Source organism: Terrapene carolina, unplaced genomic scaffold, assembly GCF_002925995.2.
Source record: "Terrapene carolina triunguis isolate 2854851 unplaced genomic scaffold, T_m_triunguis-2.0 Scaffold238, whole genome shotgun sequence".
Taxonomy (NCBI): domain Eukaryota; kingdom Metazoa; phylum Chordata; order Testudines; family Emydidae; genus Terrapene; species Terrapene triunguis.
This window is the reverse complement of record NW_020664589.1, coordinates 12845833-12858105: the sequence shown is the minus strand read 5'-3', so window position 1 is coordinate 12858105 and position 12273 is coordinate 12845833. Positions and strand designations below refer to the sequence as shown.

The 12273-nt window shown below is 44.2% G+C and overlaps 1 protein-coding gene across 1 annotated transcript; it reads left to right on the top strand.

Annotated features, from left to right (window-relative positions):
* Positions 1-188: 188 nt before the first annotated feature.
* PMPCA (peptidase, mitochondrial processing alpha subunit) lies at positions 189-11829 on the top strand. The gene is made up of 13 exons (XM_026657249.1): positions 189-264; positions 1244-1446; positions 2136-2215; positions 2894-2976; positions 3261-3355; positions 4819-4919; positions 5820-6083; positions 6434-6526; positions 6898-7016; positions 7493-7583; positions 8187-8249; positions 8754-8898; positions 10181-11829. Exons 1-13 carry the CDS (start codon positions 212-214, stop codon positions 10348-10350), a joined length of 1560 nt encoding a protein of 519 aa, XP_026513034.1. The 5' UTR covers positions 189-211; the 3' UTR covers positions 10351-11829.
* Positions 11830-12273: the final 444 nt, after the last annotated feature.

Genomic DNA, 12273 nt, shown 5'->3' with positions numbered 1-12273 from the left:
CCTTCCTGGGACTGACCAACCAGCAACCGCCTCAGCGCTAACCACTGAGAACCCGCCTCCGGACACTCAGCCCCACCCCTCGCCGGCATTGGCCAACCAGCCAACGCCGCCAGGGAACGCGTTTAGCTCCGCCCCGGGCGACGCACGTGGTTTCCGTGCCGGGCAGCCGGGCGGAAGGGGCGGGCGGAGGCCGGGGCTCCCCGGACATAAGATGGCGGCGAACATGGTGCGGTTTCGGGGTGGCGCGTGGGGCCCGGTTCGCAGGTGAGCGCAGCCTCCTCCCCCACCCGGACAGTAGTTGAACAGAGCTGCCCGTGGCCCCTCACCCTTCTCCCCCCCGTGACCCTTCACCTTCCCTCCATCAGTGACCCATAACCCTTCTCCCAGAGAGTCCGCCCAGGCTCTCCTCTGACAGGGGCCCCAAGGCCCTGGCGCCCCCTGAGCTCTTCCTCCTGCCAGAGACTCAAGAATCCTGGTCTTCCCCAGTGCCCCCTGCCAGACACCCCCTAAGACTCCCCCCCCCTCACACACACACTCATCAGTGAATCCTAATCGCTTCACCATCACCTTTCTAAGGACCCAGGTGCCACCCCCAGGCTCTCCTCTGACAGGGCCCCCAAGAGCTAGGTCAGGGATGTCACCTTCAGGACGCTGCACCCCCCTAGCTGCTCCTCGGCAAGTGACCTCACAAGATCCCCCCCCCCCAACATGTCCTGGGGCCTCACACCCTCCGATTACTGTTGCTGAGCTCTGAATAGAGTTTCCGCTGACCAGATCCCGACCTGCCCATAAATAAGGGGGTGTCAATGAAAGCACAGCTATCTGTCTCACCTACCCAGTCTCCTTCCCTTGGGGCATCATGCAGGGCTTTCCTTTGCCTAGAAACCCATTCGCTCAACCCCACGATTGTGGGAACATTTTAGCCTCCTTCATGGTTTGCTGAACGCTGAACAGCCCTTGATGGACAGAATTGGACACCTCAGCAACCTTCTGGCAGTATGACTGTCACTAGTGAGGTCAGGGCCAGTTGATTCCATGTATCTACTTAAGTACTTATGTGGCCCCCAGCACTGTAGTATCTGAGGGGATTTTTACCTTCTCATCACCCTAGCAAAGTAGGGAAGTGCTATAATCCTCACAGTCAAAGCATCCACTCTCAATCGTTACTAAAAGCCTATTTGATGAACTGAGGTCTGGTGCACTGTGATTAGTGTTTTTATACAAATGTCTATGATTGGTCTAGGTTTGGCTTGGCAGCTTACAGAAAATACAGCAGTGGTGGTGGCTGCCCCAACGTCCCTCTCACTTCTCCTCTGCCTGGAGTGCCTAAGCCTGTCTTCGCAACAGTTGACGGACAGGAGAAATTTGAAACCAAAGTTACAACACTAGAGAATGGACTGCGGATTGCATCACAAAACAAATTTGGACAGTTCTGTACTGTAGGGAGTAAGTACTGAATGACTTCAAGCAGGCAAGTCTCACTGCTCAGGGGAAGTTCTATGACTGGTGTTATACAGGCCAGACTCAATGATCACAATGGTCCCTTCTGGCTTTGTAATTTAGGAATCATTGCATTTGGATCTACCATATATAGAGGACCACATCCTGCTTTGGCACCAGTGGCCAAATTCCCATTGACTTAATTGGGAGCAGATTTGGTATTTAGGTACCAACGTGAAACAGACATACCTAATGGCTTGCCTTCACTGCACAGTTAACTTGAATTATCTACGCTCAAGTTATTCCTCTTGAGTTAGCCCAGCTCAAACGAGAGCAGCCACACTGCAAAATAACTGGCTGAGTTAGCAGCCGATGAGTTGCGTTAACTTGAGCTTTAGCCTATTCCCCGGTGGGCCAGCCAACGTGAGTTAAAAGCACCTCACTTGAGTCAAGGGGTTTTGAGTGTGGACGGGAGCAAGACTTGAATTATAACTCAAATTAACTTTGCAGTGAAGAGAAGTCCTTAGCGATATGGTAGTGAAATATTTACTTAGAAATAATCTAATGCATTGAAATTATGTTTTAAATTGAGATGGTCTTTGCTAGTCATATGCATTCTCATGGTTGTAAAATCAGTGAATAGGCAATGGGGTTAAAATAAATATTAACTTTTTTTTTTTTTTTTTTAATATAAGTTCTTATAAATTCAGGATCAAGACATGAAGCAAAATACCTTAGCGGCATTTCACACTTTTTGGAAAAGTTGGCTTTCTCTGTAAGTATTGTTTGTGACGATAAGGTTCCTAAAGCCTCTGTGTTAAATACTTACAAAAAACCTAAACTCGGTTATTAGTATGGCTGTAATTATTCTCAGAAGGCCCAAGTCTGCTTTCCTTGAGCACCCAAGATTCTTAGGGTATGTCTACACTACGGGATTAATCCAAATTTAGATAATTCGAATTTGGGAAACAGGTTGTATAAATTCGATTGTGCGCGGCCACACTAAGCACATTAATTCGGTTTTTAACCACATTAATTCGGTGGTGTGCGGCCACACTACCCCATTAATTTTAACCACATTAATTTGGTGGTGTGCGGCCACACTAACCCTAATTCGAATTAACAAAATCGATTTTGGCGCTACTCTGCTCGTCGAGGTGGAGTACAGAAATCGATTTAAAGCGCCCTTTAATTCGAACTAAATGGCTCTGTTGTGTGGACGGGTGAAGGGTTAATTCGAATTAACGCTGCTAAATCCTAATTAATCCCGTAGTGTAGACCAGGCCTTACTGACTTAAAGGAATCCAGCTCAAGTTCTATGCATATATTTGCTTCAAGTGGGGGAAAAAAAGAAAAGTGCTTCAGTGTATTAGGTCACACTAACAAATGGTAAATAGACACACATTTCATAAGCCTTAACACTTTTTGTTTGTTTTTGTTTTTCTTTGGTTAGTCCACAGCCCAGTTTGGCAGCAAAGATGAAATTCTTCTGACCTTGGAAAAGCACGGGGGTATTTGTGATTGTCAGGCATCAAGGTACACATCTTACTCTGTATTTCCCCACGCATGAATAGTTGTCATGATTGCTGACAGCGACGCAGCATAACTGAACTTGATTTTCTGTTCCATCACAACAATGACTTTGTTTTTGAATAGCAAGAGTAATCTCTTTGTGGCAAATTGCAAATAAGGATGCTAGTGTGAACATAAAATGAGAAGGAATTTTAGTGCTTTACTATTTCAAAGTACTGGGCAAATATTACCAGGAGTTCATATATTCCACTTGAAAACTGAATGCAAAATATCTGTTTGTGTTGCAGGGATACCACGATGTATGCTGTTTCTGCTGATGCCAAAGGCCTAGACTCTGTGGTCAATCTACTGGCTGATGTAGTACTACAGCCCAGGTTATCAGGTGCGAGAATCTGAGTCTCTGTTTCAGGAAAGGATACCTAGACATTACATGACAAAATTATTTCAGTACTATCGTTCATTACGTCCTACTGATTTAAAGACTTTTGAGTTTGAAGTAACAGAGCAAACATTAGATTGTTATAGAATGTTTTTAGTATGAACGTTAATATGCTTAGACAGGTCAGTCATTTCCACTTCCTTCTAGCAATGGGGTTTGTTTTAGACTGTTTGCTTCCATCTGAGGAGATGGACAGAGAATAACATAGCCCTAGTCTGCAAATGGATCCAATCTATTGCTGCTTTCCTATATCTGCATGTATCTGAAGAAGTGGGGTTTTTTACCCATGAAAGCTTATGTCCAAATAAGAACATAAGAACGGCTGTACTGGGTCAGACCAAAGGTCCATCTAGCCCAGTAGCCTCTCTACTGACAGTGGCCAATGCCAGGTGCCCCAGAGGGAGTGAACCTAACAGGTAATGATCAAGTGATCTCTCTCCTGCCATTCATCTCCACCCTCTGACAAACAGAGGCTAGGGACACCTTTCCTTACCCTTCCTGGCTAATAGCCATTAATGGACTTAACCTCCGTGAATTTATCCAGTTCTCTTTTAAACGCTGTTATAGTCCTAGCCTTCACAACCTCCTCAGGCAAGGAGTTCCACAAGTTGACTGTGCGCTGTGTGAAGAAGAATTTCCTTTTATTTGTTTTAAAGCTGCTGCCCATTAATTTCATTTGGTGGCCCCTAGTTCTTGTATTATGGGAACAAGTAAATAAGTTTTCCTTATTTACTTTCTCCACATCACTCAGGATTTTATATACCTCTATCATATCCCCCCTTAGTCTCCTCTTTTCCAAGCTGAAAAGTCCTAGCCTCTTTAATATCTCCTCATATGGAACCTGTTCCAAACCCCTAATCATTTTAGTTGCCCTTCTCTGAACCTTTTCTAGTGCCAGTATATCTTTTTTGAGATGAGGCGACCACATCTGTATGCAGTATTCAGGATGTGGGTGTTCCATTGATTTATATAAGGGCAATAAGTTACTCTCCATCTTATTCTCTATCCCCTTTTTAATGATTCCTAACATCCGGTTTGCTTTTTTGACCGCCGCTGCACACTGCGTGGATGTCTTCAGAGAACTATCCACGATGACGCCAAGATCTTTTTCTGAATAAATAAATCTGTTAGTCTTTAAGGTTCCACCGGACTCCTTGTTGTTTTTGTGGATACAGACTAATACGGCTAACCCTCTGATACTCAGTGTTTTACTTAAGACTGAATAGTGTGGATGGATTCTTTCCCCCACCCGTCTTAATTTGAGCTTCTTTGTTTCTTGACCTCCAGGATTCTGCTGGAGCCAACATCCCACGGTGTTCCTCATTGTCTGTGCAGGACCCAGGGAGTTCATTACCTATTCAATACTTTGGACAGTGGTTCATATCCTTTGTTTTCTCTCACTGTAGATGAAGAAATTGAGATGACTCGAATGGCTGTGCAGTTTGAGCTTGAAGATCTGAATATGAGACCTGATCCAGAGCCTCTACTAACGGAGATGATACACGCGGTAAACTGCTGTGGGATTTGTCTCACACACATTGCTCTCTGCACTACGTGATGCAGTTTATTTCCACCCTTTACTTAATTTCACTGGTGCTTTTTATTTGGGCTATAAACACACTTTTATTATGCTAACATAGAATTGGGGGAGCATTTTGCTTACGCTCCGTTTTGAAATCCTATATTCTGCATGAGGTAGAAAGTCAAGAAAGGGGCAGTTAAGGTTCCAACATAAACCAAAGCTTATTCACACTGCAATCTTTGTATAGTGTGCTTGATACTTGCACTCCATGCTTCTTTTAGAACTTCCTGTCTCCAGCATTCCATTGTTTTTCCTGTTTGCACCTTCAGGATGATGACTTACATTTCTGTAGTACTCTTTCTCCCCAAGGATCCAAGCTATTCATCTAGTACCACTGAAGTCTGGGCACAGGCTCTGCTGGGGGCGGGATCGGAACAGCATCCTGTCCCTGGAAGTATAGGCTACAGAAACTGGACAAACCCCTGCTCTTACAAAACGGGCCATGATACCATTAAGATCCATGTAGAGCAGACAGGGTCTTGGATTTTTAAAGCCTCTGAAAGTGTCATGTACATTGAGTCCATTAAGTTTACTGTACCTTCCTCAAAAGAATGAAGGGCTTTGTTGATCCTGCGAGTCCAGGTAGTCTAGATGTTTCAAACCTGACACTTAGACAGTTACCCAATCCTCTCCTGCTATAACTTATCTTTGGGAGGAGTGGGGAGGCGTAAGTGAAATGATGCTCAATATGTGTTCCCTCTCGTACTGCATCTACATTAGCCTAGATGTAAAGGGGCAAGGGAAGGCTCACATCGTAATTTTGAGGGAGAACAGAGCATTGTGTGTTCTAAACTAAGGATGGTTGTATGTTCACCCTCCCAATAGGCAGCCTACAGGGAGAACACCGTGGGACTCAACAGGTTCTGCCCCGTGGAAAACATAGAGAAAATGGATCGGAAAGTGCTCCATTCATATCTGCAGAATTACTATTCACCTGACAGGATGGTGTTGGCTGGAGTTGGGATAGAGCATGAGCAGTTGGTGGAGTGTGCCAGGAAGTATCTGCTTGGTGTAGATCCAGTGTGGAAAAGCGACAAGCCCAAGCAAATTGACAAATCAGTCGCACAGTACACGGGAGGAATCATAAAGGTAAAATAAAAGCAAGAACTAATCAGTGCGTTATGCGACTTCTTCTTAACGTACAGTAATAGATTTGAGCTCCCTTGATTTCATTCATAGTGGTAGGTCTTTATTTTCAAAACGGCACCTCTTGAACTCGCGATAAGCAGCATTTGTACCCACAAAACAGTTAATTACGTCAGTGCTCATTTGTACATGCAGTTGCCTACTGTGCCGATATAAGTACAGGCTTATGAATGTGCAGCAGCTCTGTGTGCGCCCACTGTGGCTGCTGCTGGGCAACCTGTTTGATTTCTGTAATTTACTAGGCCACACTCTGAAGGTGAAATTAAATCCTAATTTGTTCTCTCTCCCCACAGCTTGAAAAAGACATGTCAGATGTGAGTTTGGGTCCGACCCCAATCCCTGAGCTGACCCACATCATGATTGGGTTAGAAAGCTGTTCGTTTTTGGTAAGTACGGTCCTAAAATTCATTGCTGTGCACACTCTAAACTAGCAAAACCTTGAGCAACCATGTCATTGTTCAAATGTTGGAGCTATTTTGTGTCTGAGAGCACAGATGCATGCAGGTAGCAAGGGAGCGTTTTCCATCCGTAGCCTGTTGGGAGGCTGGGAATGGTTTTGCCACCCAACTGCAGGAGTTTGCTATCACATGTATCGCTAGTTAGAGCTTGGAGATATGCACCAATATTTGCATGGCTTCTTGTGTTCATCAGGGGCCTTTCTCCTGTTTTTTTCCCTCTTCCACTTACCTTTGAGCACTGAGACACCCTGCACTGCATCTCCACTGTAGAGATGACGGACTCTCTTATTGTGATTCAGGAGGAAGACTTCATTCCCTTTGCTGTATTAAACATGATGATGGGAGGTGGCGGCTCCTTTTCTGCCGGAGGACCTGGCAAGGGCATGTTCACCCGTCTGTATCTTAATGTACTCAACAGGTTTGTTTACCTCTTTCAAGGAATGCTGCCAAAAGACATTTCTATGGATATGGGCCCTGAACAGAAGGCCTCATCTGAAAGCCTACATGTGTCCATTTTTAAAAATCAGCTCTTAGAAGCAGATGTGGCTTATTTGGGAGGAGGTGGGTGTAGTTCAACTGATCACACGGGTGCCCTGGAATCTTGTCGTCCTCCACCGGCCCATGCCTTCAACTCGGGGGGAATCTTGAAAATTAGCAGTTGATGCAACTGTTCCTGCACAGTATCCTCCTACTATAGAAACAGTGAGGAGGGGAGTAGAGGGCAGACATGCACAGAAGAAAATAATCAGGGGAGCGGAGACCTGTTCCTAATGATTGGACTGATAGTTTGAATTCCCATCAGCATTTCGGAATCCTCACCTTGAAGATGAAACAGGGAGTGTATTGTCTTTTGTTAGTTATAGAGCACTCAGATGCATGTTTTTGTACTTACAGGCATCACTGGATGTATAATGCAACCTCTTACCATCACAGTTATGAAGATACTGGTCTCTTGTGTATTCATGCCAGTGCAGATCCTCGACAGGTACGTGGCTCTTCTGTATTCCAAGTCATAAATTCATAAAAGGTAAGTCTGTCACTGACTTAATTTCAGATAGAGTAGCTCTTTCCATATTATCATTAAGCAGTTATCGGTTGCATATAACACATCAAACTTTAAATCATTCACCCCTCGAGGGTATGATACGTTATTTTGCAGTGGGGTTGCATGGTCATAATGGCCAATTCTAACTGTAAAATATTGGCATTGTGAAAGTTTACCACTCTGGAAGAGGGAATCCTATTTTCCCACTTAGCTGACTATGTATAAAGGTGAATTGGGTTTATGTATTCCTGACCCACTGCTATAAACATCGTCCCCAAATGGCTCAGGTGCTCTGCACAGCCTCACTCCCCTTCTGGCAAAGTTCCATTCGCATTGACGGGAATTGCTGCTGTGGTGCCCCACTACAATTTTCCTGTACTCGTGCAGTTCAACGAGGGAGGGGTTTGAATCTTTCCCCTTTCTCCTTTTGGAGTCTGAAAGTCGCGCCCTGCTGATCACTGGTGTTTTTTTTGTTAAACCCAACTTGAGAGAACGAGCAGGCATTGTTCTGTTTTTCTTTCAAAGACTCGCTTGTTTTTACAGGTCCGAGAAATGGTGGAAATAATTACAAGAGAGTTCATTTTAATGGCGGGAGCAGTGGGAGAGGTAAGTTGCCCGAACTCTGTTTTATGCACATAGTCTCAGTACTGAAATACCATGGTGATGGGCCCTAGCTAGGCTGATGAATTTCATACGTAAGCTTTTGAATGTACATTTTCTGACTGTGTTTCATGTCTTTAATAGTCTAGTAATCACAAGAGCATCTCCACAAGGAGGCAGGTGTTTGTAGCTCAATTTTGTGTGTGTATGGGTGGCAAATATTTACGTAGAAGAAGGGACCCTTTGCCCAATCCTGACTTCACACCACTTCGTTTTGGAACCATCTCTGTTAACTTACCAAGCACCTTCCTTTTCCTCTTAAACCCTCCTCTGCAGACTCATTCCAGCTGTAAAGGCCATCCCCAGCTCTAGATTTACGCTGGCAGCAGAATGTGATGTTGATGTCTCCCAGTTATTCCTGGAGGAGGATGACTGTGTACAGCATGCAGAGTAGTTGCCAGTCCTGAGACCAGTCTAAAGCAGTCTGCTGTATTTTCTGTTGCCATACAGGTGGAATTGGAGCGAGCAAAGACCCAGTTGAAATCCATGCTTATGATGAACCTAGAATCCCGGCCAGTTATCTTTGAGGATGTAGGAAGGCAAGTGCTGGCAACAAACACAAGAAAACTCCCTCATGAGCTGTGCTCTCTCATCGGTGAGTAAACCCCATGGACTTTGCACTGACCGTGTTGGGCTGTAGGTGCACTCTGCTGATGCCTTCGTGCAGGAGCTACCTCGCAAGTTCAGGTGGGATAAACACCTAAATCCTGTACTGGATAAAACGGGACCTTTTGGTAGGGTGCCATCTCTGCAGTTCTGGTCCAACTCTTCAGCACGGTGGGGCTCCTGTGGGCTCTTAACCCCCAGAGTGGGGGGCAGGGAAGTTTCAACAGAATCCCCCAATGGCAGCAGTCACTCTAGGGATTAGGTATTTGTTTGTCGGTATTGGGGCAAATGCCCAGCTCACCTTGCTGCTGACGGTATTTCAAATATGGACAGCAAATGTAACCAGTGAGGCGATGAAGTCTGAGCCAAAGCCCATTGAAATCAATGGAAAGACTTCAGATTAGGCCCTTATTGTCTAGTGGACTGGAAAGCCAGGCCATCCCAGCGCTCGCATGGACTTGCTCTGTGTCTGGCCAAGCCACTTAATGTTTCTGATCCTCTGTTTCCCCCTCTGTAGAACAGGAATTTCTCACTTCATGGGGTGTGACAGTGCAAATGGAAGTGCTCGTGTTGCCCCCGCAGCCCTAGGGTGTGTTTACACTAAGCAAGGCTTAGAGACACCATCAATTTGATTTTTAAATTAATTTAAGAGCCAGCCTCATAAGGCTTTTATGGGTATCAGACTGAGTATCAAACTGTCTGTACTGAGCCATCTTGATTATCACTTCAAAAGTTTTTTTTCTCTTACTTAATTGGCCTCTCAGAGTTGGTAAGACAACTCCCACCTGTTCATGCTCTGTGTGTGTGTGTGTGTGTGTGTGTGTGTGTGTGTGTGTGTATATATATATATATATCTCCTCAATATATGTTTCACTCTATATGCATCCGAAGAAGTGGGTTGTAGCCCACGAAAGCTTATGCTCTAATAAATTTGTTAGTCTCTAAGGTGCCACAAGTACTCCTGTTCTTTTTAAAAAATCAGAGGGAAATGCAGTTGTGAACTGTCCCCCTTTAACTGGGCGTACTTGTAATACATTGACTTAATATCTTCAAAACATCTCACAAAGTAACCCTCACAACTGTTTGCGAGCTAGCTGGGTGCTTCTGTTTAACAGAAGGAGAAATCTGTCTCACAGTTTGTCAGAGCTGGGATTAAAATGCAGGCATTCCAAGTATAGATCCGGCATGATGATGATATTCAGCCTCCAGGGCAAAGCTTTGAACTCTGTTTAAAATGCATTTGAAATAGCTCTTGTCGTCATTGTCTGCAGGTAACGTGAAACCCAATGACATCAAGAGGGTGGTTGCGAAAATGCTTCGTAACAAACCAGCAGTGGCTGCCCTGGGTGACTTGACGGAATTACCTACGTATGAACACATTCAAGCAGCACTGTCTAGTAAGGACGGGCGGCTACCTAGGATGTATCGACTTTTTCGATAAAGCAGCAAATGCCGTCTAGAACAGGAGACTTGCCTTTTTTATACATATTGTTCTTTGGATTATGTCACTGCAAAAAATATTTACATGCACATGATGTAAATATGGAACTTTTCTTGTAGCTGAGATGGCTTCAGGTGTTCAGAATGTGAAGTGTTCATGTTGATATAGGCTTACAGACCGGTCCCAGCTCTGAATGAGCACTTTGGCCATCAATAAATTCTTCTGCCGACTACAGAAGGCTGTGTGTGTAGGCCTTTCTCTTGGCACCTTGAATAGCAGTGTGGCAAAGCAAACCTAAACCACTACAGGTGAAAGGGCTACACATATTGATGAATTAGCCAAGATCTTACAGTTACCACTTGCTTTAAATATCCAGTATTGCAAGGGAAGTGTTCATGTTACTTTTTCTTCATAAGTATGCACATTGGTGGTTGTAGCCCAAAATGTGTGGTCCTCCTTACTAAAGGAATAGATTTAAGTGGAGTTACATTTCATAAGTCAGTTGTCCTCCAATCTTGTAGACTGTGAGTAGTAATATTGTCACTTGGGGAGGATTGTTACAAGTACTGCTAAAGCAAGGTGCTAATGTGATGCTTCTTAGTCCAGAGGATATATAAAACTGTAATCAAGTTGAACGGAGAGCACTAGAACAATCTGTCCCCACAACAAAGTTCTGAGTTTATACTTCGTTAATTTTAAAATGTAAATACTGGCTGCTATTGTAAAATACCTTCAATAATCTGAACAAGATTGCTGCATGTTCTCGGTAGACATATCATGGATAACATACTTACAGCTTTCCATCAAGTGCTGTGCTGTCAGGCAGATCCTCTCTGTAAAGGGTGTGGGGTGGTAGATACTTGGCCACACAGAGCTCACTTGGAGTTAGGTTGAACCTTAAGTGCAACTAATGGTTTCTTGCAAACAGAAATGCCATTTACCCTGATAACTGTTTATTTCCCAAGGAAAGATTAAGCTGAATTAAATGTTGTCAGCAAAGAGACAATGATTTGTGTAAAGAGCTTAGTCTTGAAGGTAATTGGTTCTTACTAAAAGCCCATAAGAAGAAATCCATATAAGAATACCACCAGTAACACGGTTTAGTAACCTGTTTCTCAGGCACACAAGAACCCATCACCTTTGACAGGTGAGATGTAATATCCAGTTATATACACATTTCTGACCTTTCTAGGTATAAATAGTGAAACTGTTTGTTTAGTGCTGCCATTAAATGACTATGCATAAGTGATCAAACTGAGCAGAAGGTTCAGAGGCAGCTACTAGCTACACACACACACATCCATTCATGTGAGTGGAAGTTTGCCTGTTCTCTGCTCCAGGAGCATGCACAAGTGCTGTTAATACTAACAAAATGCAGCTGCTTTTTGAACCCACGGTATGTTTTACAACAGACAGCTTTGTCCTGGCAATTGTGGTGTGTATCTTTGTCAAGGAAACAAATAAAGACATTGAAATGAATGGGTGTGATTAGTAAGTGAGCAAAGTGACTATGACGGTTTAGAAAGTTATCAACTCTAATGGATTTCTAGACTGCTTTGGTAAATTGATAGTTTATGGATTAGTTTAAAAGCACTTCATTACCACTTAGTAAGGCAAGAAGCTTGGGACCCACTTTACAGCTGAGGAAAGAGGACATGATTTGCCCCAGGCCACCCAGCCAGTAAGCACACGTCACAGCTTTGACTAGAACTCGGCTCTGCTGTTGCTGAGCAACAAAGCTGGCTCTGGCTTAAGGTGCACTGTTTTGTTTTGAGGGCTTTTTTTTTTTTAAAGGAACCAAAAAGAAAAAGTAAGACTGATGGCTGGATCTGTCCTGTGCACAGACAGAGATGGCTTTAAATTCACAGAGGCTCTGTGGGCTATTTATCCAAGCATGTGCATGGTTCCATAGGCTTAGGGCTA

Excerpts from the sequence above, each read along its gene's own strand:
- PMPCA (XM_026657249.1), top strand. The coding sequence starts at position 212 with ATGGCGGCGAACATGGTGCGGTTTCGGGGTGGCGCGTGGGGCCCGGTT. Across the intron at positions 2,216-2,893 it reads TGGAAAAGTTGGCTTTCTCT|TCCACAGCCCAGTTTGGCAG; the intron begins GTAAGTATTGTT and ends TTCTTTGGTTAG. Across the intron at positions 6,084-6,433 it reads ACACGGGAGGAATCATAAAG|CTTGAAAAAGACATGTCAGA; the intron begins GTAAAATAAAAG and ends CTCTCCCCACAG.